The sequence below is a fragment of the Apostichopus japonicus genome, chromosome 18 (genome assembly GCF_037975245.1).
Source record: "Apostichopus japonicus isolate 1M-3 chromosome 18, ASM3797524v1, whole genome shotgun sequence".
NCBI lineage: Eukaryota > Metazoa > Echinodermata > Holothuroidea > Aspidochirotida > Stichopodidae > Apostichopus > Apostichopus japonicus.
Window position 1 is genome coordinate 16,982,821 of NC_092578.1, and position 25,087 is coordinate 17,007,907.

The 25,087-nt window shown below is 37.6% G+C and overlaps 2 protein-coding genes across 2 annotated transcripts in view; one reads left to right on the forward strand and one right to left on the reverse strand.

Moving 5' to 3' along the window:
- Window positions 1–2,308, reverse strand: part of LOC139958943 (G-protein coupled receptor moody-like) — a 3,434-nt gene extending 1,126 nt beyond the window's left edge. Inside the window, exon 1 of the mRNA XM_071956401.1 lies at window positions 1–2,308. This exon is cut by the window's left edge and continues 1,126 nt beyond it. Coding sequence (XP_071812502.1) covers window positions 1–991 — 991 coding nt within the window. The 5' untranslated portion in view covers window positions 992–2,308.
- Window positions 2,309–5,406: 3,098 nt separating this feature from the next.
- Window positions 5,407–25,087, forward strand: part of LOC139959098 (cobalamin trafficking protein CblD-like) — a 47,808-nt gene continuing 28,127 nt past the window's right edge. Inside the window, exons 1-7 of the mRNA XM_071956676.1 lie at window positions 5,407–5,521; window positions 6,379–6,417; window positions 7,420–7,555; window positions 8,683–8,906; window positions 10,104–10,206; window positions 11,223–11,362; window positions 13,128–13,214. Of these exons, the coding sequence (XP_071812777.1) occupies window positions 6,409–6,417; window positions 7,420–7,555; window positions 8,683–8,906; window positions 10,104–10,206; window positions 11,223–11,362; window positions 13,128–13,214 (699 nt within the window). The 5' untranslated portion in view covers window positions 5,407–5,521; window positions 6,379–6,408. The remainder of the gene's footprint in view (window positions 5,522–6,378; window positions 6,418–7,419; window positions 7,556–8,682; window positions 8,907–10,103; window positions 10,207–11,222; window positions 11,363–13,127; window positions 13,215–25,087) is intronic.

The window sequence follows — 25,087 nt, forward strand, 5'->3', positions numbered from 1 at the left end:
GAATCTTCCTCAAGTGACAACATATTAAAGGTCGAAACACTTCATTGAACTGTGGATGTTTTAATCCATAAATAATGGGATTAACACAACTATTTACTAATACAAGCATTGACACCCACGGGATCGCAGGATAACTGGGCGGAATGAGACAGGCTATTCCGAAAGGCATTACACAAATCATGAAGGAACATACTACTACGAAAAGGTTCTTGGTAATTTGATGCTGGCGTTTGAATACATGGCGCTGCATAGATACGGCTGCCTGGCTTACTCTCCCCGATTCAACGTCTTGCGTAGATATTTTACCAGACGGAGCGCTGAATAATTCCAGCATCTTTTGATTATGAATTCTCACGTGCCGGAATAGCAACGTATATGAAACGATGATAACGATTAAACACGGTACTTGAACGGTAACGCTAGTTAATAACGCATACCAGTCCGATTTGGGATGGGATGTATCCGCGGTACATACCCTGTACCGTGTAGAATACCCCATCGCTCCGAAATCGAATGCAGGAGGTATCGTCACTAATGACGTAGGAAGAATCCAGGAGAAGACAATCCACAAAACCATTTTCCATTTCTTATAAATTTTTTCGTACTCGTCTCTCTTCTTAAGGACAATGTTGTATCGATTGTAGGCGACCAGGGCCAGCGTAACGTTGCTAGTCCATAAACAAATCCACGTTAACATTCCGACTGCCGTACAGAGAATGTCCGATAACGGCCATGGATCAACCAACAACGCTACGACTTGAAAAGGTAACAGAGAACACGTGACCAGATCTGCTATTGCTAAATTAGTTACGAAAACGTTGGTTTTATTTTGAAGCCTTTTGGAAAAGATAATCGCAATGATGACTAAAACGTTCCCGATCAATCCAATACAACTTGCCAGGGAGGTGATGATTGCGACGATAATTCTCTGTACGGGATCGTCAAACTGGTAGTCGACGACAGAAGGCGCATGTGACGACAGCGTAGTCATCTCGACACCCACGATCGTCACGGTTTTAATTTGATAAAATTATAATTGTTAATTTACAAGAACAATTCCCCAAGAGAAGAGGGTTCACAACGGCGTCCTCGTGCAAGGCCTATACAACATGTAAAAATTATTTAAATTTCTTCATACTCCACCAGTTCGATCTGGACAACATAAAATCTTGATAATGTCGGTCAAATTTCAGGAAAGTTAACCGTGTTCACATATCAGATCGCGAGGACAGGATTAACAGCAAAGTAAATACATAAAGTCTTCCTTCATGCAGTTATACTTATAGCAACCAGAAAAGAGAAAATGTCGCTGATCTTTAACGTCTCAGAAAGCAAATTAAAATCCTCAATCACAACATGATCATGATACATCATTTACTGCAGATTGACTAATATACGGCTACGTCACGTAGCCTAGTTAAAATCCGTATCGTATTTCACACTTGTTTGGTTAAGATATAGGTGATAGGCTTACATGGAATATTAATTTACAATATCAATACCATTTGAACCGCCGGGTAAAGAATTCCACGTAACTGATCCAACATACCTGTATGCGGTACTGCAATATCGCGCAACTAGTAAACACACACAATGACGAATACAGGTTATATACATTCTCCAATCATTCCGAGAAAATATCGTTATCACTGCTAGTTATAGTTGACAATTTGAGTCAGAGGTGAATTTAGCGGCGAGAAAGCAAATCTGGTCCTCTTTAAAACCTACAATCATGTACAAGTTTATTTATAAAGATGACATCATGGCATACCGAAAAACTTCCACATCCGGGTTTGTATCCGTGTGCAGAGGAAATCATCTGGCAAGATAATGCAATGTAGGAAGCTGACCTGGTCAAGATTGTGGCGTCCCCCCTCCACCCCCCCTCTCTCTCTCTTCCGATGGATCCTTCCTTTAAAATAAACAACTGAGATTCTCCAGTAATTGTTTGTTATATATATATACTTTGTAATGAAATCGAAAAAGTCATTCAATTTGTAACTTAGTAAACATGCACTTTGATATGTTGACACTTGGAAGTCTTTTGTTTTTGCACGATTTAAAAGTAAAGACAACACAACACACAATTTGACTGCATTTTGCCTGTAACTGCGTTAAGGCCTCTTGATGTGGGCAGCACTAAGCCACTCGAGAAGGTGCCAAGCTCTCCGCCCGTTGCTAATACGTATACACTATATGTTACCCTATACTTGAAGCAGAGAATTCTGTTTTATAAATCCATGTCTCAAGGTTGGTGTGGAACTGACAGCTGTCAGTAATAGAAAATTGCTGATCGGATGCCCATGCGCAGAGAGTTGAACATTGCTTCAGGCCAAGGTCCGGTCTCGTTACACCAAAAGTAGCTATGTAGATGGCAGCTTATCGGTTAAGAGTAACCAATGGTGGTCGGCCAGGAAGGTTTTATCAGGTACCTCGATAACAACTCACTGGCGTGACTTCATATCCGTGTAGGGCCTGTAGGCTATATACCAGTTAATTCTGATTCGTAGCTTTACTAAGTAAAGCTAGCTAGCTTAGAGGTATTTAAAAGATGGTGCGTGGGCTAAATCCGGCCCACGAAAGACTCAAATTTCGACCAACGATCCAAACAAAGAAGCCCACAAATATTTTAAAAAGTCAATGATGGTCACTCATGGTCAACTTTAACACGTACAGTATTTTACCGCCACCAAAACTGTTAGAATTCTTTCTCACTGAGAAGAGGGAATCTGACCCATATCCCTAGCACCCCTGACCCATGACCATAGCAACTCCCTGCTGAGACACTCAGCTGAGCACGTTGTTATTCCCTGTAAGTGACTTTACTTTGTCACAATCTAGTACTTTTAGCGATCTGTTAACACGGTACCGATGACCGTTAAGATGCATATAAGGTGGCCGAAAGTATGAAAAACATCTGTCCGCCATGTCATTGTGCTTGCGAGTGAGCCAAAGATAATAATAATAATAATAATAATAATAATAATTATAATAATAATAATAATAATAATAATAATAATAATAATAATAATAATAATAATAATAATAATAATAATAATAATAATAATAATAATAATAATAATAATAATAATAATAATAATAATAATAATAATAATAATAATAATAATAATAATAATAATAATAATAATTGTCAATGAGAAGGAGAAGGAGAAGGAGAAGGAGAAGGAGAAGGAGAAGGAGAAGGAGAAGGAGAAGGAGAAGGAGAAGGAGAAGGAGAAGGAGAAGGAGAAGGAGAAGGAGAAGGAGAAGGAGAAGGAGAAGGAGAAGGAGAAGGAGAAGGAGAAGGAGAAGGAGAAGGAGAAGGAGAAGGAGAAGGAGAAGGAGAAGGAGAAGGAGAAGGAGAAGGAGAAGGAGAAGGAGAAGGAGAAGGAGAAGGAGAAGGAGAAGGAGAAGGAGAAGGAGAAGGAGAAGGAGAAGGAGAAGGAGAAGGAGAAGGAGAAGGAGAAGGAGAAGGAGAAGGAGAAGGAGAAGGAGAAGGAGAAGGAGAAGGAGAAGGAGAAGGAGAAGGAGAAGGAGAAGGAGAAGGAGAAGGAGAAGGAGAAGGAGAAGGAGAAGGAGAAGGAGAAGGAGAAGGAGAAGGAGAAGGAGAAGGAGAAGGAGAAGGAGAAGGAGAAGGAGAAGGAGAAGGAGAAGGAGAAGGAGAAGGAGAAGGAGAAGGAGAAGGAGAAGGAGAAGGAGAAGGAGAAGGAGAAGGAGAAGGAGAAGGAGAAGGAGAAGGTTTATTAAGAACCTATTCGTTATCGTGTTTTTGGTGTCATACCTCAAAGAAAATATCCGAGACTTTATCATTTGAAGAAAAATATCCCTTCGCCTTGTTAAGAAACTGTGCTGCTCATTTGTCATGCTCCCTTGTTCTGATTACGTTATATATTAGGTTATAGCAACGACACATGGAACTTATAATAATACTTAAGTCTTTTCAAGAGATGGAGTTAGGTTTTCGATTCTAGTCTTGGTTTTTGAAGGCTTCCGATAGGAGTCTTAAACGGAGATGCGATAAAGTAATGCCAATTGACATTGGCAAACTCGAATATCAGTGAACGTCTCAATAAACAAAACTTTCTCTTACATGTGCTAAAACGTAAATACCGAAAGACCATGCTTGCGTCTGCAAAATTAGGCCTGAAATTTATAATAATTGTTATTATTGCAATTGAGGATTCTCAATGCACATTTTTAGACTTAGGAAGGGGACCTAAACCCATAGCCCCTGCCCACCGAATTCGCAGATCCTGACACGACCGGATTAAAGTTAATCAAACGACAAAAATGCAAATGTAAAATCAATGTTCAGTGCAAAGAGTATTACCAACTTGAATTACTTGTAAGTTGGTTTCATTATAACATAGCATTTCCTAAAATACAATACAATTAATCCTGTAATATTTTCTTAATAGTTAAATATCATACCGCAAAATTCATCCGGTTGATACAGCAAGAGTGTGCGCATGTGAGTGGCAGCGCGGGCGATCCAGAGTGTATTTATTTATTATTGTAGCGCGCGTGCGCAATGCAATATTGTCATTACTGGCCAAGTGAACGATACCTATGATGACTGGACGTTGAAACTAAACATTTCATATAGTCTCTGTACATTTGCAGTTTAAGAGGCTAGCAGCTGCTGTAGCCAACTTATTTTGAGCCTGTTAAGGCGCCCACAAGCGCCCTTACTTTATCTGTACATGACTGTAACTTTTCCCTGGTGTGTTGTCTGCCCAAAAAGTAACACCAGAACAACCGAAGTTCTTCCTAATAGTGAAAGCACTCCACGCGCAATACAATACTGCATACTTGCAGGCAAATGCAGTTCTTTATGATGTTCTTGCATGAACGGATCTGAAATCAACGAGTAGCTTTACTAAAGAAGCAAAGAGATGCAAAAAAGCTTTAATAATAGTTCAAAATATGCCATGTAAGTTTAACCTCACAATGCAGTTATGACAAAACTAAGGCTCCATTGTATTGTCGTTAATCTTTAACTGCATATCCTGATCTATTCTTTCGAAGACTGACTTTGAGGGGCAGTAGCTTGGCCATGTGACTTTGATTTCAGAGGTACCAGCCACAAAATCACTTCAAAACTTAACACAAAATGTGGCCTCTTTGCATAAGTTCTGTAGCACAAATTATATAAAAAAGAGGTTAAGGGGCACTTCTAATTAGTTATGAAACGGACACTTGAGGCTTTTCACAAAACTGGTGGCACGTACCACAGTTCCCCATCTCGGTTCCTCCACTGTACCAATATACCAACGTCACTCAAAAGAATGATATGACGCATTATTTATTGTACATCTGTTCTGTTGTAAAGAAAATGAAGGAACTTTTTGCATGTTAATCCTCTATTGCTGGGCATAATCCACTGGTTAGTGTAGATCAGTGGCATAAATCGCATTGCAAACACAATAGGTGTTATCTTTTATTACTACTCCCTCATCAACCAAAAATCGCAAAACTGGACCAACGAAATTACACAGCTCCAGTTGGGAGGAATTTTGATGTAAGGTGTTTCACTGTAGTTTGATTGTACTGTAATGTCAAACAGATTGTCCTCCGATATGAAGTTTGTGTTCTTATTTCGTCATAAGTCGCTCTCAATTGCAGTAAAGTTCATCCTAATGTCACTTCGCTCTTGCATAACAATACAAGTATCCACAACTAGGTTAGGATAGGTTGCGCTACGTTAGGATATATAGACTAAGTTTTGCATAGGCTTACACTTGAACTGGAAGGTCTGCACTATTTTTACTGAGTCAGTGTAACTGCAAATAACAGTAACGTTAGATGAATTAAGATTACAATGGGACTTTATGCCGTGGTCTTACTCCTTAGTCAATAGGAACTAATATTTTCTTACCGCAAAGAAAAATATGAAGCAGACTTTAAAGCTGAGTTTGGGATGCAAAATGTATTGTAAGCAAAGCCTTGACCAGATCCTTTTTACTGATGTGTCATGTCACAATGTAGCAATATCATGTAATGTTAGGCTCCTCCAAGAAACTGTTATCGGCCTAGACCTTATGATCAAACTGATGTATTACACTCCAAATTCAGAAGGGCAAAAATATGAAAGGGCAAGAAGAATTGTGTCATAGGCTACTCATAGAAATCATAAAAAGTATTGCACATTGTTATCAAGATGTCATCCTTCACTGCTTCTATTACCAAGTTTTCTGTTTCACCTATGCTGTAGTCGACTAGTTAAGATAGATTTTGTCGTTGTATAGAATTTACAGACTTATGTGTTTTCTCCATCTTTTATCAAATTGATCAAAGTTCTACAAACCGTTTTGTATCCATAATTTCTTTATCAATATTATAATAATGATAATTTTGTTATTACAATTTTTTTTTTAGTCCAAAGGGAAGCAGCAAGGTTACTCCCGTATGGCAAAGGTGAGAACTCTTTCCTTGCTTTGTAAATTGGCCACGGATACTTGCTATGTTACATTTTCTGGTTACATACATATACGATCAATTGATCATATTAAAAACAGGATCATCTGTAACTAGCAGATTGCTGTGTCATGTTATTGTAAACCAGTTTCACAGAAAGATGAAGAAAAGCCTACTGCAGTAGCTTTCACAACAGCCATCAGCACTAAGTCCAAACCTATTGCTTAGCCTATGTTTTCCAAAGAATCCACGGTTGTTTCTGCCTGAGGTACTGTGCTGTATTTGGATGATGGCAGACCCATGAAATATCTCCTATATGGAGAATGTGGCAGCAAATCAATACCTGTTGAGGCGCCCACAAATTAAGGTTCAAAGATATTCGCGAGAGTGTGCTGAATTGAGGCACTGTTTAAACAAATGAAGAACTGTGTGTAGACAATCGTCAGGAATGTAGTCAGCCGGTTCATGATACTCGACTAGTGTGTCAAGGTCCCCAATGCTAATCGAGGAATGCCAGGAGGAGAAGAGCCAGGAGGCATTAGACAGAAATGCCAAGAGACAGAAATGATATCTCTTTAGCTTTTATCTACTTGACTATCGTCTAGAACTGTTGTATTTTTTCACCAAATATCTTTTAAGTTTTGTATTTTAATAGTGAAGCATGTCATCCACATTATTTCAGCAGGTTTTTCATATTCCTGTACAATGTGTACATGACATAATCCTGCGCTTTGCCATGTTTAGTTTCAAGAAGCAGATCTGTCTAAAAGCATAATATTGTCAATAATGATGTTTCTTGTCTTTTTTTTAATATTTAGCAGGGCTACAAAAGAAATGCAATGCATGTTTTAGTGTTGAATTAGTGCAGCAATACCAGAGTATTTTGTATATATTTAACTGAAACTTTCAAACTTTGTCTTTTGTTGTGTTTTAAATTTATCCACCAATTTCTTTCTTTCCCTAATGTGGTCAAAAGTTTTCTCCTTTACCTCTTTACCGTAGTTGTTGGCTCGAGCAAAAGTAGTGAGCTTTTTGCCTGGACTACGTAATCTGAGATACTCTGTGGCTGCAAGACGAACCTTCAACAACTCTAGCACCCAAAAACAGTGTACAGATAGCACTGATGGGAGTCTATCAGGTGAGAATTATTATATATGGCTTTGATTTGTGTACATTGCAGTTGTGAATAATGATGATGATGATGGTGATGATGGTGATTGTGATGGTTGTGGTGATGGTGGTGATGATGGTGGTGGTGGTGATGATGATGGTGATGATGATGATGATGATGATGATGATGATGATGATGATGATGATGATGATGATGATGATGATGATGATGATGGTGATGATGATGATGATGATGATGATGATGATGATGATGATGATGATGATGATGATGATGATGATGATGATGGTGATGATGGTAATGGTGGTGATGATGGTGATGATGATGGTGGGGATGATGGTGATGATGATGGTGGTGATGATGGTGGTGGCGATAATGATGATGCCCTGGTATCAGTCAAGAAGGTGCTCATGGCATAGTGAAACAACAGTGAGAAAGGGCAAAGTAAGTAACAGACAGAGAAAAAGGTAAAAGTCAATTAGAAGTCATTGAGTTCTAGAAACAGATGAGTCTTCAGAGTTGATTTGAAGGACACTAGAGAAGGAGAGAGCTTGATGGATTCAGCTTGATGAAAACAAATATATAAACTTTATTCGTTAAAGGAAATGAAAGCAGCTGGTCATGCAAATACATGTCCAGGGATTCTTCAAATTGGTATCACATAGCAAATTCCTACACAAATGCAAAATGATAGGTACCCTGTATACCAGGTTATACATACAAAACAATTTCATTTTCAGTATTTTATCAAAAACCCAAATTCATAAACCTCCAATCTGTAAGAAGAAAAAAAAGAGAAAAATGAAGAAATGATTTTCCAAAGACCCCAGTTTGTAGAGTCACACAGTGTAAGTGACCGTGTTTGCCCCCCCCCCCCCCCCACATCTCCACACCTTCAAAGTTTCTTAACTGATAACAGCAAGTTATATGATAACTGTTATAGTATGGAGTACCAGTGCAAACATTTCCTGTTGTGTATAGTACCAACTCCCATCGGTTAGGTGAAGATATTCTGGGGAAACTTAAGATATACGCTCATAGCATCGAAACATAAAATTTTTGAACATTGCAAAGAATAATACTTGACATCTTTGATGGCTCACGATATGTTTTCTCTTGGTGTGTTTTTTCTTCAGAGTCTATGACGGTATGGCCAGACCCTAAACTGGGCTTGCTAGGTCCAAAGGACCCAAGATTCCCTCTGCCCGGTAATGTTGGCCTGGCTGGTCAACTGCAGGGTACACCTACACATCCTTTTATCGCGTCCAACTGGGAACCCCTTCCAGACCTCCTGACAAAACCTCTACCACAAGACAGGCATCTAGCCATCTTTACTCAATTCCTTAATAGTGTCTCTGAGGTAAGCAGAATTTTTGTTGTCAAAGTTTTGACCCAAATTTTGTACAAGATTGCATGCTTAATCTCCTTTTGTTTGAATGGAGCAGTTTGGAGTTCTTTCATCTTCGGGAATCACACTAAGTGGTATTCAAAACATTCATATTATCAAACAAGAATGTTTGTGACCGTTTGAAAGAAATGGCAGAGTTGTACTACTCAATACCATAATGTTTGCATATTTATTGTAATATTTAAATGTCAATTATATAATCGTTACTAACCTCACATGAATGGAAAGGAGCAAAGAAAGTTATGGCTAGAATGGGATTTGTAGCTGTGACCTCTGGGTTACTCTACCAACTGAGCTGACCAGCCCTTAGTTGTTTGCGATACCTTTATCCATTTCTTTGCTGGTGGCACCAGTCAGATGCCACAGTAAGGTACCTTGCATTCCGTGCTAGCAGGGATCGCTCCTCAAGCTGTATTAGATAGAACCCGGAAAGCGGGTTGGGAAGCAGGGATGGGATTTCAAGAGAATTTGGACATTTTAATATTAAACTCCAATGAATGCAAAGTATTCCAGATAGAAATGATTAGAGGTGGATTGGGCATCTAGTTGGCCTGTTTTGACTGGAAAAAAATGGTTGTGGACTTTGTAGTATGAGTACAACACCATGAGTACAATATGAGTACAACACCTCTTGGTATGAGTACACCTTGTGTACGATACCGTGAGTGCAATATGAGTACAACACCCCTTAGTATTAGCATGGGTACAACACCATGAGTACAATATGAGTACAACACCTTGAGTACAACATCCCTTGGTGTGAGTGTGAGTACAACACCTTGAGTACAATATGAGTGCAACACCTCTTGGTATGAGTACACCTTGTGTACAATACTTTGAGTGCAATATGAGTACAACACCCCTTGGTATTAGCATGAGTACAACACCATGAGTGCAATATGAGTACAACACCTTGAGTACAACACCCCTTGGTATGTGTGTGAGTACAAAACACCTTGATTACAATATATGTACAACACCATGAGTACAACATCCCAAGGTATGAGCATGAATACTACATTATGTCAAGAACACTACTCACCACAAGTTTGCATGATTGTACTTTCATGTAATGGTTTGTATTATGTTATTAATGTTGCATGGTTTTGTGGCTTTGTGACTTTTCTTAATGTACTCTTTCTCTCACAGATATCAGAAGACTGTGAAATTGAAGATTTATACAATAAATTAAAAGAGCATAGAGAAGTAGTGGAATGTATCGCCCAAGACTGCCCTCCAAATCTCAGGAAAGGTAAAACCATTTTGTAATGAATATTCAAGAAAACTCACACAGTTAACTATGTATTTCAGTTTAAAATTCAAAGAAACTTATATGTCAGATTACTTTGGAAACCAAATTGAGTTTGCAATTTGGTTAAGTTTACTTTTGAGAAGTTAGTGTCTTTTTTGATTAAAGGGTTTTATTGTTTGTAGGTAATAATCTGTCAAAATCCTACTTAGCATGGTCGTATCAAAGTGTTTAACGAGAGATCGGGAGAAGGGTTTGGGATAAGGGTTGGGAGAGGGGTTTGGGATGGGGCAAGGGAAAGGTGAATAGGGCACGGTGACAGGTCAGGCTAGAGACAAAGAGACATGGGGTATTGAGAGCTGAATTCAACATAGTATAGAAGTCCAGGATGTTTTGATAAAAGGGTTTTATTGTTTGTAGGTAATAGTCAAAATCCTACTTAGCATGGTCGTATCAAAGTGTTTAACGAGAGATTGGGAGAAGGGTTTGGGATAAGGGTTGGGAGAGGGCTTTGGGATGGGGCAAGGGAAAGGTGAAAAGGGCACAGTGACAGGTCAGGCTAGAAACAAAGGGACATGGGGTATTGAGAGCTGAATTCAACACAGTATAGAAGTCCAGGATGTTATAGCAATATATGTTAAAATTGTATGTGAATGAATAAAGAAATGTGGCCAAGAAATGCATAAAACAGTAATATGAAATAATTTTTATTACTTTTCAGAGGAATATATAAATATACTAACCAAACTTATCTACTAAAAGACATCTTTTGTAGTTAAACCACCACCTATAGAAGAAGTATGAGAGAGCGTGACATCTCGATCCCAGTAGGATCTTCGTTGGAGGCCGTCCAAAATGAAAGCTTGAATTTTAAGTTATCTGACTATGCAGCAAAAAATAAGCAAAATGTAGTTCAAAAAGTTGTTACTACTGTATATTTAAAGTTTAATCTGTATATATATTTTCCTTAAGTAGATGTTTCAAGTTTTTTCGGTTTACAACGTTTATTTTATTAACAGATTGTAAAGACTTATTTCCCGATTGTGAACTCAAAGAGAGAGACATTGTGACGGTGATGACTTTATGCCAACGGACAGTTGAAGATATGAGTGCCTGGTCACCGGATGTGGAAACAGAAAGAGATGAGTTGCTGGATCATGTAAGTTCTGTCAGAGTACAATCAAATCGGGTCGTGATCTTTCCGATTTATTTTAAGACGAAACATCTAAATGTTCTTGCATAATAAGAGGTATCCCTAGATTAATCACAGAGATGAAAAAGTGTTACAATCTTTTTCCTTTCACAACTTTGTGAATGACAAACCGTTTCGTCCAATGCCGTATTAATTTGCATTCCACAAATTTAATGTATTGCTTTGGAATGGTTATGAATATCATTTTTAGCATTCTTGGTAGACGGATTATGTTTTCAAACACTGATTTCTTTAACCTTTAAAGCAGCTTTTTGTGTTTTGTCGCCTTTTTCCCACTCTTTTCATATGTCCATCAAGTTTTAACATGTATTCATCACAAAACAGCAAACTAAGATATAAGCAAAGTGTTTTTCCTGTCAAGAGCATTAATTGTCGAGTTATTAAGGACTTCTGCAGATAATGATAGATTTTCTTCCCACAAATTACTCATTTAAAATTAATCACATGCAGTTCCCCAAATCTACTAGTTTGAATTCAACCAATCAGTGAATAGCTAACATGTTTATTTGTGAGCCGTTGTTTAAAATAGATCATTTGAAAATCCGCCCTTTAGTAAGACTGCCGTTCATTTTTCGCCACTGCCAACTTCTTCACCTTTCAAGGTTATTAGTCTGGAACCTTAGTCTGTGTGTTACGTAATCAATTCGTCAAGCCTCGCAAAGGAAATCAGCGTGGAAAAGTCACTTGCACTGCTCGAATTTCCCGGGATCTACCTCTAGAGCCTATTAATATGTCGTTCATATAATTTTAATATTCATATATTATTGGCGGGTGTATTGCAATCCTAACAGAAAATATCTTCCAGCAATCAAAGTTCAAAGTTGTAATTTTGTCAATTTTTTTTCTGACATTTGAAGTTAGATTTGAATAGGAAAGCTAGTTATGTATGTCGTCATGGCATTGTGGGGTCAATGAGGTTGAGAAGACTATAGAAAAGGGCTCAAAAAGCTGTTTTAATCTCTATTGGGTTGGCATATATATGAAACCACCAAGTTGAGCTTAAAACTAAAGCTGTAAAAGCATCCCCCTCTGCCTGTAAAGACTAAAGTTTGCAGGAGTCTAACTAAACTTAGCACTAAGTATTGTTCAAGATAAGACTTCTAAGAGATCTCCTTCAAGGGATGTAGTACTCACAAAGATCAATAATATCAGTGCCAATAAGACACATATTTTGACCTCAGCTTTTTTTAATTTAAACTATACATTTTCTCACCAACTTTATAGGAAAAGAAAGAAACATACCCTTGACTTACAAAAATGCATCACAACTAGTACAACAACAGTCATGTCACCATCTTATACAATCTCAGCAAATAGAACTTACATTTATTTTTTTGTTGCCAGAAAAAACTCTTTGACACGTGCCGTGATGCATTATAAAATAATCAACAATCAAAATAATTTTAGTTTCAATTGAGTTATTTTTTTGTGTTTGAGATAAACACCAAAATATTGCGATATCTATTAGGCTGGTTGAGTCTAAAAGAACAGCAGGAGTAGATACCCTTATCGATAGTTTTTTCACCAATGTCAAAATGTCGCAACAATCGGAGTGTCCTGGTAACCCCTGACATAGGTACATTTTGGAGCACGGTAGGCTATACTCACACATTGATATCATCACAACTTTCAATTTCCCATTACCCTTTTTTTTTCATTCTTTGGGCCACCTAAAGAGTAAAGTGCAACATTTTATTTTTTGTCTCTTTAGTTTATCGGAAGTGCTGAAGATATTTGTAAAGTCTTGACAAGTGCTGGCTACTGGGCTGACTTCATAGATCCTTCATCTGGACAAGCTGTAAGTTGTAAATTATATTTGTTTCGTTGTTGTTGTTGTTTTTGCTGTTGTTGTTGTGTTGATTTGACTTGATTTGATTCCAGGTCTTGATTTTTTATTTTTTTTGTGGAACTACTCTCCACTTGGCCAGTGTAATACTACAATGGTTCGAGCCAAATAGTGAAATTAACAATTTAACAAACTATGGGGGGTGACCCAATTGTGAGCTGTGAACATTTTTCATATGATCGTTGGATATTTTCAGACTTTGAAAAACTTATCAACAGTTTATGGAACTAGCCATATACAAGCTACACCTTTCGTGAATTATTAATGTCGATTCTGAGGTGCCGGAATCTGGTGGGTCGTGGGGCTCAGCCCTCAAATGAACACCCTAACTTAAGGGGACCAAAGTTTACTGACCACTGATGTATGCAATGGAAGAAATTTATGCTAATTTTTCGACTATGTAGATGCAGGGACGTAGCCTGGGGGCGCAATGGGAGCTCCCCCTTTGAGTACCCCTAAAAATAAAATCTAAGTAAAAGCAGGAAGTATCATTTAAGCCCTCTTTTCAGGTTGAAGGAAGCTAAGCAACCCTTCTCAATCTTTCCCTGAAAGTTAGTCTGCTACGTAAAACAACACTCTTATTATTTCTGCCCCTATTGAAATTCTGCCCCCCCCCCCACGCCCTTTCAAATTTCTGTCTACGTCCCTGTGAAGACGAACCTATTCTAAGCATTCCTGTGAAATTTGCAATCAATTCCCATTTTCGAGATAAACAACTTTGAATGATCGCACTTTGTACCACATGTGAACTTGAAGCAAATAGGTGTGATTTTATAGATTCACATTGACTAAACTTGACAAAACTTTACTATGTTTCTGTTCAAAATTTAATTTCCAATTTCCTACTAAAAAATGTTATATGCAATCTCAATAAGAAAACACTGCAGTCAATGGTATATTATTCACAACACCCCCTTAAGGTAAAGTTTAAACCATAATCATTCTATTCAAACAAGCGAGTGAACAAAAGCAAAACAGCATTTTATTGTCATTTTGCAACTATGACATCACAACTGTTTGCTTCAACTTCATTTTTGTTAAAAACGGTGGAAATTTCATGTTTTTGATATCACTACAAAGACTTAGCAATAAGAATCGGCGATGAAAATATTGACAATCAAATACGTGAATTAATTCTGGATCATTAACTTTCACGGTGCAAACTGGAGACGTATGTTTAGTTATATCGATGTTAGCCTTTGTTTGAGCAACACAGTCGGCAAAGTTTTGGAAGCTCTCCAAGGTTTCAACAGAGGGCGCTCTGATATCGGTCCTAACCTGTGTGGTCTGTACTGTTTCATGTTCTCTGAATATTGTATGTATGTACGTATGTATTTTAGATCCTCCTGCAAGCAGAAACTCGCGAAGAAGCCTCATTGGCTTATCAATGCCGCAAGCTGACCGAAGTCAGTCTCTTACATTCATATTTAACGTCCATGATTATGAATTGTCAACAACTCTGTAACTGGACAACTTACATTAATCTTGGAGTGACTCGAACCGGGGACCTTATGATTGGAAGGCACTGGCGTTAACTAATGAGCTAACACTCCCACTGAGCTAACACTCCTTAAGTAGCAAGGTCGCATAAAAGCGCACACATACTGACACGCTGGGTTTATTGACTAGTTCATGGGGTTGACTCGTGGAGTTTCACTAAGTGTGAGAAACATGCTTCGAAAAAGACAAGTTAAGGTACTTAAAAACAAGTTAGCTGTAGATGAAAGTACAATAATACATTTCAGAATAACTCTTCTCCCAAGATTCATGAATGAAAATTATATGTTGTAATCGGAATGAAGACATGGTACTGTTATCATCTGCAGTTATCGACTGCAATTTGTCAAGTATCTGTGGACTAGACATGACCGATATATGTCGGCGCCCTCTGTTGATCTTGAGCATGGCTGGAGAGACCTGTTTGTCAACCAAATTCTGCGAGGTGCTCTGATTGTAGCGAAAACACCAGGAAATGCAACCTCCTTTTCTTTCCTGTTTTTTTTTTAATTTTTGCAAAGACTAGCTTGAAAGGTTTCCTCAAAGCAGTTTTTAATGCCGATTTTGTTGAATTATTGGAATTAAATTATAGTGAGCAATCACGGTCCGATTTGTAGCAATACTTGGTAGCTTTCCAAAAGTTCTTAGATGTTTGTGACTAAATTGGAATAGTTCTCTCAAGTACTCCGGGGTTGTGCATAATTTTAAGTCACAACAGAAGGTTGACTGTGGTAGGCAGCCAGGCTAGGAACATCTTGAAAACCATCTGAACCAGATTTGCAGGAATTTTCACGGTGCATTGTGGGAAATCACCGTTCAAGGAAATCGGTGAAACAAAAAAGTATTAACCCTAAACTGAGAACAAAAACATACACATAACCCAGAAAACAGAGAACTGAACTGAAAATGAGATAAACAGATAACATATCACAGTAAAGAGATAACAGATAATGGATAACAGGTGAACGAATATAAAAAGAATGCATAAAACATATCAGAAACAGATATCAGACATGCTCTGTTTGTCCACATGGTGGACAATAGCGAGACATTTGGTCGTAAAAATAGCAATGCCGTCCGCAGGAAATTTGCCAAGGTTTCAAACCCTTCAGGGAGTGAGAAAACAGACCTGTTGTTTGTCCTGTGATCGACTTTGATTTGCAATGTTATTTTGGAATGATTTCTTTTGGCAAACAGAGCCTTTCATACATCTGAGTTGAACAGCAAGAGAAAAATTAACATAAACTACAGTTGCCTGGTAACCCTCAAGAAGCCTCCTGCATGTGTGACTCAGCTGTGAATATAGATAACTAGCTCTTTGAGATGATAAAACTGGGGATCCTTGCTCTATTGACAGATAAAAAGGTTTAATCGTCAAGTGGAAAGTGAAACTTGATAACAGTAACACCTTATTTTAGTGTTTTCTTCCATGCAAGGGTGCAATGTTTTTGGTTCAGTCTAGTATGTTATGGAAGCCACTGTAAGTACAGTCTCTCGTTTCAAGTTACAAAGTGGCACAGACAGAATGTGAGAGAAAATGTCATCCTGTGACCTTTTCAGGCACTCAGATAGCTCTCGTTAATGTAGTGAAAAACAGTAAATTGAATTGAGGCATTGCTTGAAACCTTCAGAGTTGTGGCCTGAAAGTCAAATTTTGAAGCTACTACATGAGGTCTGAAGGACAGAAGTCTTGTTATTCAATCCACGTACACGTACGTTATGTTCATAGTTAGATCCGATTTCATGCGACGCAAAAGGTTACCTCGGCATATCGAGTCGCAGTTTAGATCAAAATCGCCACAAAGCCGATTGTTCGTGCGTTTAGCTAGTAGTCGAGCAATTAAGTCCAATTTCATCCGATATACTGATGTTTGTTTGTCACAGCCACGTAAAAAGTACCCCGAAGGAATTTGCTTCTGTTGCTAAGGATACGTAAATGGATGAATCTTGAACTTATATCCACTTTGGTTGGAGTGGTCATTTGCCATTGTATAGCCTTTAGGCTAATTTCACACAATTTGTTTTGTTTATAATCATGAGAATGCCATCCTCCGAGTATGTAAAATATTTTAGACGATTTTTGTCGCTGTTGTTTAAATTCGTTAGTGTCGTAGATGACCGTACCATGTGTCACGGTCATCTGGAATCGATAGAAAATTGGTTATAAATGAATATCGAAGATGCAGTAGCAAAGATGAATTAGATGGTATTAAAGTGAAATCTAGGTGGGGGGGGGGAGGGGGAGTGGTTAAGTTAATTTATTAGAAATGCCGGAGTGTAGTAGAATAGGTACAAGTGGCATGAAGGCTCCGTAAAATTAATTTGTGTGTTGGTCGGTTTAATGCAAACTTTACGAGCACTTTATACCACCAAGTGGTTGGTTTTCTAATGTTATTTAATGGTGTGGATATGGTTGGATGGAAAAATATGCTGGAAAAATGGTTGGTTACATGTGCAGAGTTATGTATTATGTTCGTTTCCTCAATTTGTTATGAAAATATATTTTTTTAAAATGATACAGTTTTCACCTGACTACTAACCCTATTGACAATAGCAATTGTTTAACAACCGATCTTGTTTTTTACAGTATTATATTGGCTTGTATTGGAAGCAAAGAACTGTTCGTACATTAGAGTCCAGATATTACATCTACTGTAATTTAATTAAATTTAAATAATAAGTCAAGGCATGTCGTGTTTATGGCAGGTTATTTTTGCAAGTAATATAAAAAGGTAGAATGCCATTCAATTCAAAGGATAATATGGAATGATTTAATGAGGGTGGGTGTGGGGGATGAGCCCAGGGGGGGAGGAGGGGGTAGATCAGCGCTCAGTTAAAACGAAATGTCTGCTTGAAACTCACTGCTGAGAAAACTATTGGGATGGTGGAGGGGGGGGGGGGAATCATGTCTCTGTTGATCCCCATTGTCAAAGGCCGTGCGAGTATTTTCATTATTTCAGAAATGTTCTGAGCACCACTCAACTTGACGGCTATTTTGCCCTTTCAGTATATATGCTATATATGAACACTGTGTGTTCCAATTGACACTTTAAATATCACAAGTATTTTTCCAAACTTTCTTAGCATGCTATGTTTGCAAAAATACTTTCCTGGAGGAAATGACCCTGCATGTGATTGCCAGAATTGTCCTATTTAATTTGTAGAAAAAAACTGTGTGTATTTGTAAGGGTAGCCTATCCTTGGAGGTGTGGAAGGTAAAATGCTTGTTGAAAATTGAGCATAATCCAGTGACCATTATTAGACACTTTGGCATATTTTAAATTTATGAGGCTAATTTCTCTACATTATTGTAATATACTGTATTATGTGAAAGTTTTCTCCCACAAATGGAGAATCCCCAGCTATGCACTATGGCAAAGAATTATCCAAATTTGTATTCAGTCTACATTAAAAATCACCCCATATATATATCTTTATGCAAGACATGTTTTACCTCACAGTTTTAATATCATCGGAATTCCTTCTCTGTAATTACTTCTCTGTAATTCCTTCGCATCATTTAGTGACATACAAACGATTTATCTATGATCAACTCGTTATTCTTGGTCCTGCACGACTACGGTGCAATCTTTGTTCTTTCAACCTCTTCCTGTAGGCCTGGTTGCTACATGTCTCTTTATTCGACATTCATCTTCCAAAAAAAACAAAACAAGAATAAACCTTGTACAGTAAACTGCTCTCTGTCACCGTTTCAAAGAGAACGCCGTAGATCAGAATCCTTGATTAAGAACAGCTCTCGTTTATCTTACGTTGCTTGTCTCGCAATCGATCATGTTCGTCCTAATTGCGTTCCCTTCCTCGTCGCACCAGCAGTCCTTAAGACAACTTCCCCGCGTCTTAACTATTGCACAGCCCAAGGGGGCAATAGTCTGTAATTTCGGTTATAATGTGTGCGTATCGGCTAGGTTTGGCTTAGAGACTGTTTACTACATCTTGAACTTGTTCTGACTCTTGTCGTAAAACAAGATCCCCCCCTGATTCTGGGTGTATTGAACCAGGGTTTGATGTCGAGATAAATTCTTCTAGTGTCCTCAGGTGTCTTTATAACAACTGTAAATTAGGAAGTGAAAAAAAAAGAGTTCTGAAAGAAGGGAGACAGAAAAAAATGGTAGAAAGAATTATAAAAAGGGACGGGAGCTTAAAGAGTAAAATACGGATAGACTAATTGCCTGTTGTCTGGATTATCTTTAAGGGAACAAAAAGTGGCCTGGATTTTTAGTAAAAAAAGAAAGTACCAAAGGTAAAGTTATAATTAATTCATTAGCAGTTTCATGTTTGTAATAAATGGTGTTCAAATTATGTCTCACAGTATTGGAGGCTCTGAAGTTGCTGTGAATTGTGTTGCAGTGTACAGTACAAGAATGATAATACATCTGTACACTTGAACAGTTAATGTACCCATTTAGCTAAACTTTCTTTGCGCAACCAGATAAATTATTCCTTTATTTTGTTTCAAAGATGTGTGCAATGGGGATTTACTGTACACATGGCAAAGTTATGTTTATGTTATTCTATCCAATTTTATTGTCTGTAGCAGTTGGCCTGTTAATAGATCAGTATGTATAATGAGCCTCCAACATTAATTTTTATATTTGAAAGTAAACTCTGTTTATGTACCAAAGTTACCATGGTGACAATTAAGAAATAAACATAGACTGAACTAGGAGAAAGTACTATGGGAGCTGAAAAATAGGACGACTGCGAAAGTAAATTTTTGCAGATTTTTAATTGATGAGAATGTTCAAACAACTTTTTGAGTTTTACTTTCAAACATTGTTTTTGTACGCTATTTCTTCTAAAAAATAACATTTTAGGCACAGGAAATGAGACAAAAGGTAAAATTGCAGCACATCATTTAGTAACACTACACTGAAATATATAAAAGAAAATTTGCCAAGGTTTGAAAAGTCGGTTCATCATGGGTTCAAAATTATTCGAAATGTTCTTTAAACCTAACTTTTATATAAGTTCTATTGACCAGTGGCCAATGGAAGGGGTACACGTTGTCAGTCCGACACGTTTTCAGTCCGAAAATAAAATACACGTTCTCAGTCCGAAAAAAACAAGTTTTCAGTCCGACACGTTTTCAGTCCGAAAATAAAATGCACGTTTTCAGTCCGAAAATGAAATACACGTTTTCAGTCCGAAAATGAGATACACGTTTTCAGTTAGGGAATGAAAGCAGTTTTAATGCCATAATATCACCAATAAACTGTGACAGCCCGAACTGATAGTAAAAAAGATCGATTGAATCTTTTGTATTAAGTCTCACATCACCGGCCTCAACAAAGACTTGGGACCCCTTAACAACTATCAGTTCTACAAACATATGTAATCCGTTCTTCGCTCCTTAATCAGCTTCCTGTATAGTCATGGTTTGTTTGTTTCTAATTTCAATGCAATTTACACTTTAAACCTAGCGTCATACTTTCATTGTGTTACATTTTGTACTTTTCATTCGACTGCCAATATTGCTGACGAAGGTCCCAGGGGGACCGAAAATTCCAATATATTTTCTAAAACTTTACTCCTTATTTGTCAATTATGAGTATATACTAAAGATTCAATCGATTTCTTTACTATATCAGTTCGGGCTGTCACAGTTTATTGGTGATACTATGGCATTAAAACTGCTTTCATTCCCTAACTGAAAACGTGTATCTCATTTTCGGACTGAAAACGTGTATTTCATTTTCGGACTCAAAACGTGTATTTCATTTTCGGACTGAAAACGTGTATTTCATTTTCGGACTGAAAACTTGTCGGACTGAAAACTTGTCGGACTGAAGGGTGTACCCCAATGGAAGTGGTTTTCAATATTTTTCAAACTTGGTCACAAAATGCCTAAAATATAGATGTAAGAAAAATTGCAAGAATGTTGTTATTATTTTGCTGTTCCTGACTCCTAGCTATTGAGCCCCCTCCTCCCCTACCCCTCCCCCTGCCCCTTGTGTCATGCTCTAAAGCCTAGATTTGGAGAGGTATTTAAAAGATGAAGCACACTGTTCAAGTACTTGCTTCACAACTTATCCCAGAAACTTTTCAACAGTGATCGTTGTTTGATTTTAGGGCTATTCCGTCAAGCCGTACCTATTCCATATACTGTATCTCTCAAATATACTGCAGATGAAGGCCTATTATTCTGCATTGCCATGGAAACATTACTTATTTAAAAACACACAGGATATAATGTCCACTTTCCAGCACTTCTAACTCCCTGCACTTAATTTACAACTATGTTCCTATTGAAATATAAACAGTATGCTGTGGTTATTTTTGGCAATCATAAATTCATATCAAACCCTCCTCCGTCCACCCCCCCCCCCCAACCCCCAGGACAGCAAAATTGTGGTCATTGAAAAAAAAAAAAATCCTTGTCCCTAGAAAAATACTGTACCATTAATCAAAACATATCACTCAAGCATAACACGCTTCGGTTTGACCATTTTTTTAGGATTTTTAGGAAGAAGTTTCTAAATCTCCATCTCTCTCTGATGATAAAACAGTCGCATCTTTGTGTGGAGCTACCATAAATCGTGTAGATGATATGAAGAATAAATTTTGTACCCGTCAGACTTACTCTAATGATTCATACCAAAAGCTGATTTCGGCTTTTTCAGCTTAGCTGTATATTAAAACATGAATTATTCACACACACACAAACACGCACACACGAATTCAATAATCAACAAGTGGAGAGATCGGAGGTTTTAGTCAATTTGTTTTATGGTTTCATCAACATTTTCTTTCGGTCTGCAAATTAGGTATTTAATGAGTCTCAACCAGGAGTCAGTCATGCAGAAGTGTGTAAGTAGAGACGTAAGGATATCCAGTATGGAGTAAAATGAGTGAGAAAACGTTCCTCACAGGCTTTGCCTTTTGTAATAGGTCTGTAAAAGCAAGTCATCGGATGGCATTGATTTCTTCCCTGCGCCCTCTGTAAGCACCCTACCATCGCTACTACCGATGGCATGACCTACCATAGTGTCGCCGGCGGATGGACAGGTCTGGCACCCCTTGCTTATACCATTCGTGGAGGCGTGACTTAAAGTGAGGAGAATATGGTCAAACTTGATGATGCAGAGGAAGTAAAGGTCATCATGAGCCTTGGGGTCAAATAGCAAGGCACATGGACATTGTGCTCTAAGGATTGCAAGTTTGTGTCCTGGTCAGATCATTTACGTTGTGGCAATTCATCTCCATTGCCTCTTCTTTGCCCAGGTGTATAAATGGGGTGGTGGGGGGGGGGGGTGGTAACCTACTGTAGCTCCTAGGTAAGTTGTAAATATAGTTGGGTATGCCTTGTAAATTTGATGGCTACAACCCTATGGGAATTTGGTATATACTGTTACGTGCCTAGGGAGCGGCTGTTTGAATTGTAAATGATTTTGGTGCGTGGGTATGACAAGTTTATGACCAGGGCTGACAAAGAACATTGTAAAAGTCATGTTATGGGGCCTCCAACTGTTGTTGTAGTGAATATTTTCGAGCTTGGACAGCTGTGTTGGTCAATACAGTATAGGCAATAATTCTGACTTGGTGGCAGTCAAGAAAATTAACAATTTGGTATTTGAAGTTCAAATAATTTATTCAGTTTTCCCCCTATCGTATCTGTCACACTCTTGTGTACATTTAAGTTAATAGCTTACGTTACCCATTGAACACTCTGCGTCTCTACTTCTACAGCTGTTGATAAATATATTCGCTATATTTTGTGCTTTGCTTACCTGTCTTCACATAAATCCTGCACTCTTACTGTAGAAGCCTCTAGAGAGCAGTGTACTATGTAGCTTCTACAACAGGATAACAAGCTAGGAATCTCAGGTTGAGCTATTGTATTTCCTTAAAAATGTTTTTGCATTATGCTACAGTTTTTTTTAAATTTAGAACTGTCTTTGCTCTTTAGTGTCTTTAAGTACGTTAGCTTCCGGATGTCGAAAGTAGAAAGTGGTTTTAATTAGTCATCTTGGTGTACATTTTCACATTCAATTTCAACTCGCTGGTTTTGAAGCGGATACCTTTCGTAGTGAAAGTAAAACTCATCTGTCAGTAGTATATGCAAATTGATAAAACTGCCTAAATTTGTTTCATAACATTATAACATTTTTTATCAAAACATCACATTCATCGGTTTAAGTTGCCACTTTTGCATTAAATCAGTCTTCTTAAGGTGAAGTTGGAACCTTGCCATAGTTATGGTTCAGATCAATTGAATGCACAGTATCATAAATATGTGTGCCATGACAACACACATATGTGGCTATGGCATCTCATATATCTATATGTGTGCTGTGACATTAAATATATGTGATAATACATATGTGTGTGCTATGACATCACACATATATGTGGCTATGGCATCTCATATATGTATATGTGTGCTGTGACAATACATATACAGTGTGCTATGACAACACACATTTGTGACTATGACAACACACATATGTATATATGTGTGCTGTGACAATACATATGTGTGACTATGGCATCATCTATACATGTAATTGATTCAAGGTCACTGAATAGAGAACTTACAAACAGTAATAATTTCCATACCTCAAAAAATGATTTCATTACTTATTTTGCTCTCCTTTCCATACCTATCTCCAGTTTAAGTATGCACTTTCCTCATCTTCCTTAATCTAGATGTAAATTTCACCAGGATATGTATTTAATATATATATAGTAGGTTCCCTTTAATGGAATACAGTCAGAAAGTTAAACAAATAAAAAATTACCACTGGAGGATCATTTTAAAAGGGGGAAAAAAAGGATAGGAAAACAAGAAATATAAAACAAAACACATTACTTTAAATAAAATAAATTTTAAAATTTACAAAATATTCCATCCCCTACAGATATTAAGATTTGTTATCGTTATTTAGACTTATTTGAGAGAAGTGGGAAACAAATTCATATTTAGCATTCAATTTTGTTGAAAGTAATAATTAGACAAAGCCAACAATTCCTTATAATATTTATTGTTTTTTATTTTTCCTTGTTCTTTTTAACTTTGCGATGGCCAGATAAAAAACGAATAAACAGTCGCTGTGCCTATGGGTTCATCTAGGTTATATCTGTGAGTGGGTTGTATAGGCCTATCAAATCTCATTAATTCAGTATTTTGATCATAAAGTGCTGTAGCTTCACAGCTGGGCAGCTCAGCATGTGGAATGGTATAAATTTCGGTAGATTATGCCAAAGATCTCAAATATCGCCCTTAAAGTTAAAAAAACACATATTTAGACATAATAAAGCTGCATGAAGCATTGGGTAGAAACTTCATTTTTTAGATTGTCTTAGCAAGGAACTTCAAGTTTATTCGATTTAAACTTTCCACAGTGAATTGGGTTTGAGGTTTAGAGGGATGGGGCTGGGTGTGTTGGATGGGATGTGGTTGAGGTTGGGAGAGGGTGCAGGGAGACAAAAGTGATGAAAAATGCCAATGTGCAAAGTTATTCTGTAAATAGTATTTAGGGCATTATCCACTTCCTGCCCCCTTCCCCCATCCCCAACCCTTGGTGTCGCCTTTCCAGAATGAATGGTATTTTCCATAGCCATATAATCATGAAGTTCTGTTCACATAGAATGTGCCGATAAGGAAACATTTTACTGATTCATATGGAAATATACTGTATGACAATAATAATAATATGTCCTCTGTTGCTTTCCCCCCTGCCTGGCCCAACCCCCACCCCCTCACCCACCACCTTCCCCCCTTGCCCCTGCCTTTACACTGTCCTTAATAATGTATTTCCTCGAGGTACTAGACTTGTAAGAAAGTTCTTTCATGTAAACATCTAGCAACTGTTTTTTGTGTGTCAACAACATTTGGACAGTGTGATGCAAAATCTTTGGGCTTCTTGGTAAAATAATCCTTGGTTTCACTTCCTTATTTAGATCGTCAAAGATGAAAAACAATTCGAAACTTAATTAATCTATTTAAATATTAGATTGAACGTATCAAAGTAACTGCAGACGTCAAAGTTAGTTTTGGAGTAGCAATCGGAACAAGAACAAGAGAGTCTGTTTCTTTGGAATAAATTTATGGCTACACTTTTTTTTTTTTAAGATTATTTATTATTATTTGTTATGTTTACTGCTTCAACAGTTGGATTAAAGAGAGGGGAAGGTTGTCTTTTGCTTGTATAGTACAGTGTTACAGAACTGCAGTTGAAATGAGAAAATTACTTACGAAATTGATTTTTTTTTTTCTTTTCTTATTTCACTTTTGGCTAGCTATTAACTCTCAATGGGTACGGTGGCTTAATAGGGACATATGAAAAAAAAAAATCGAAATGAAAAAA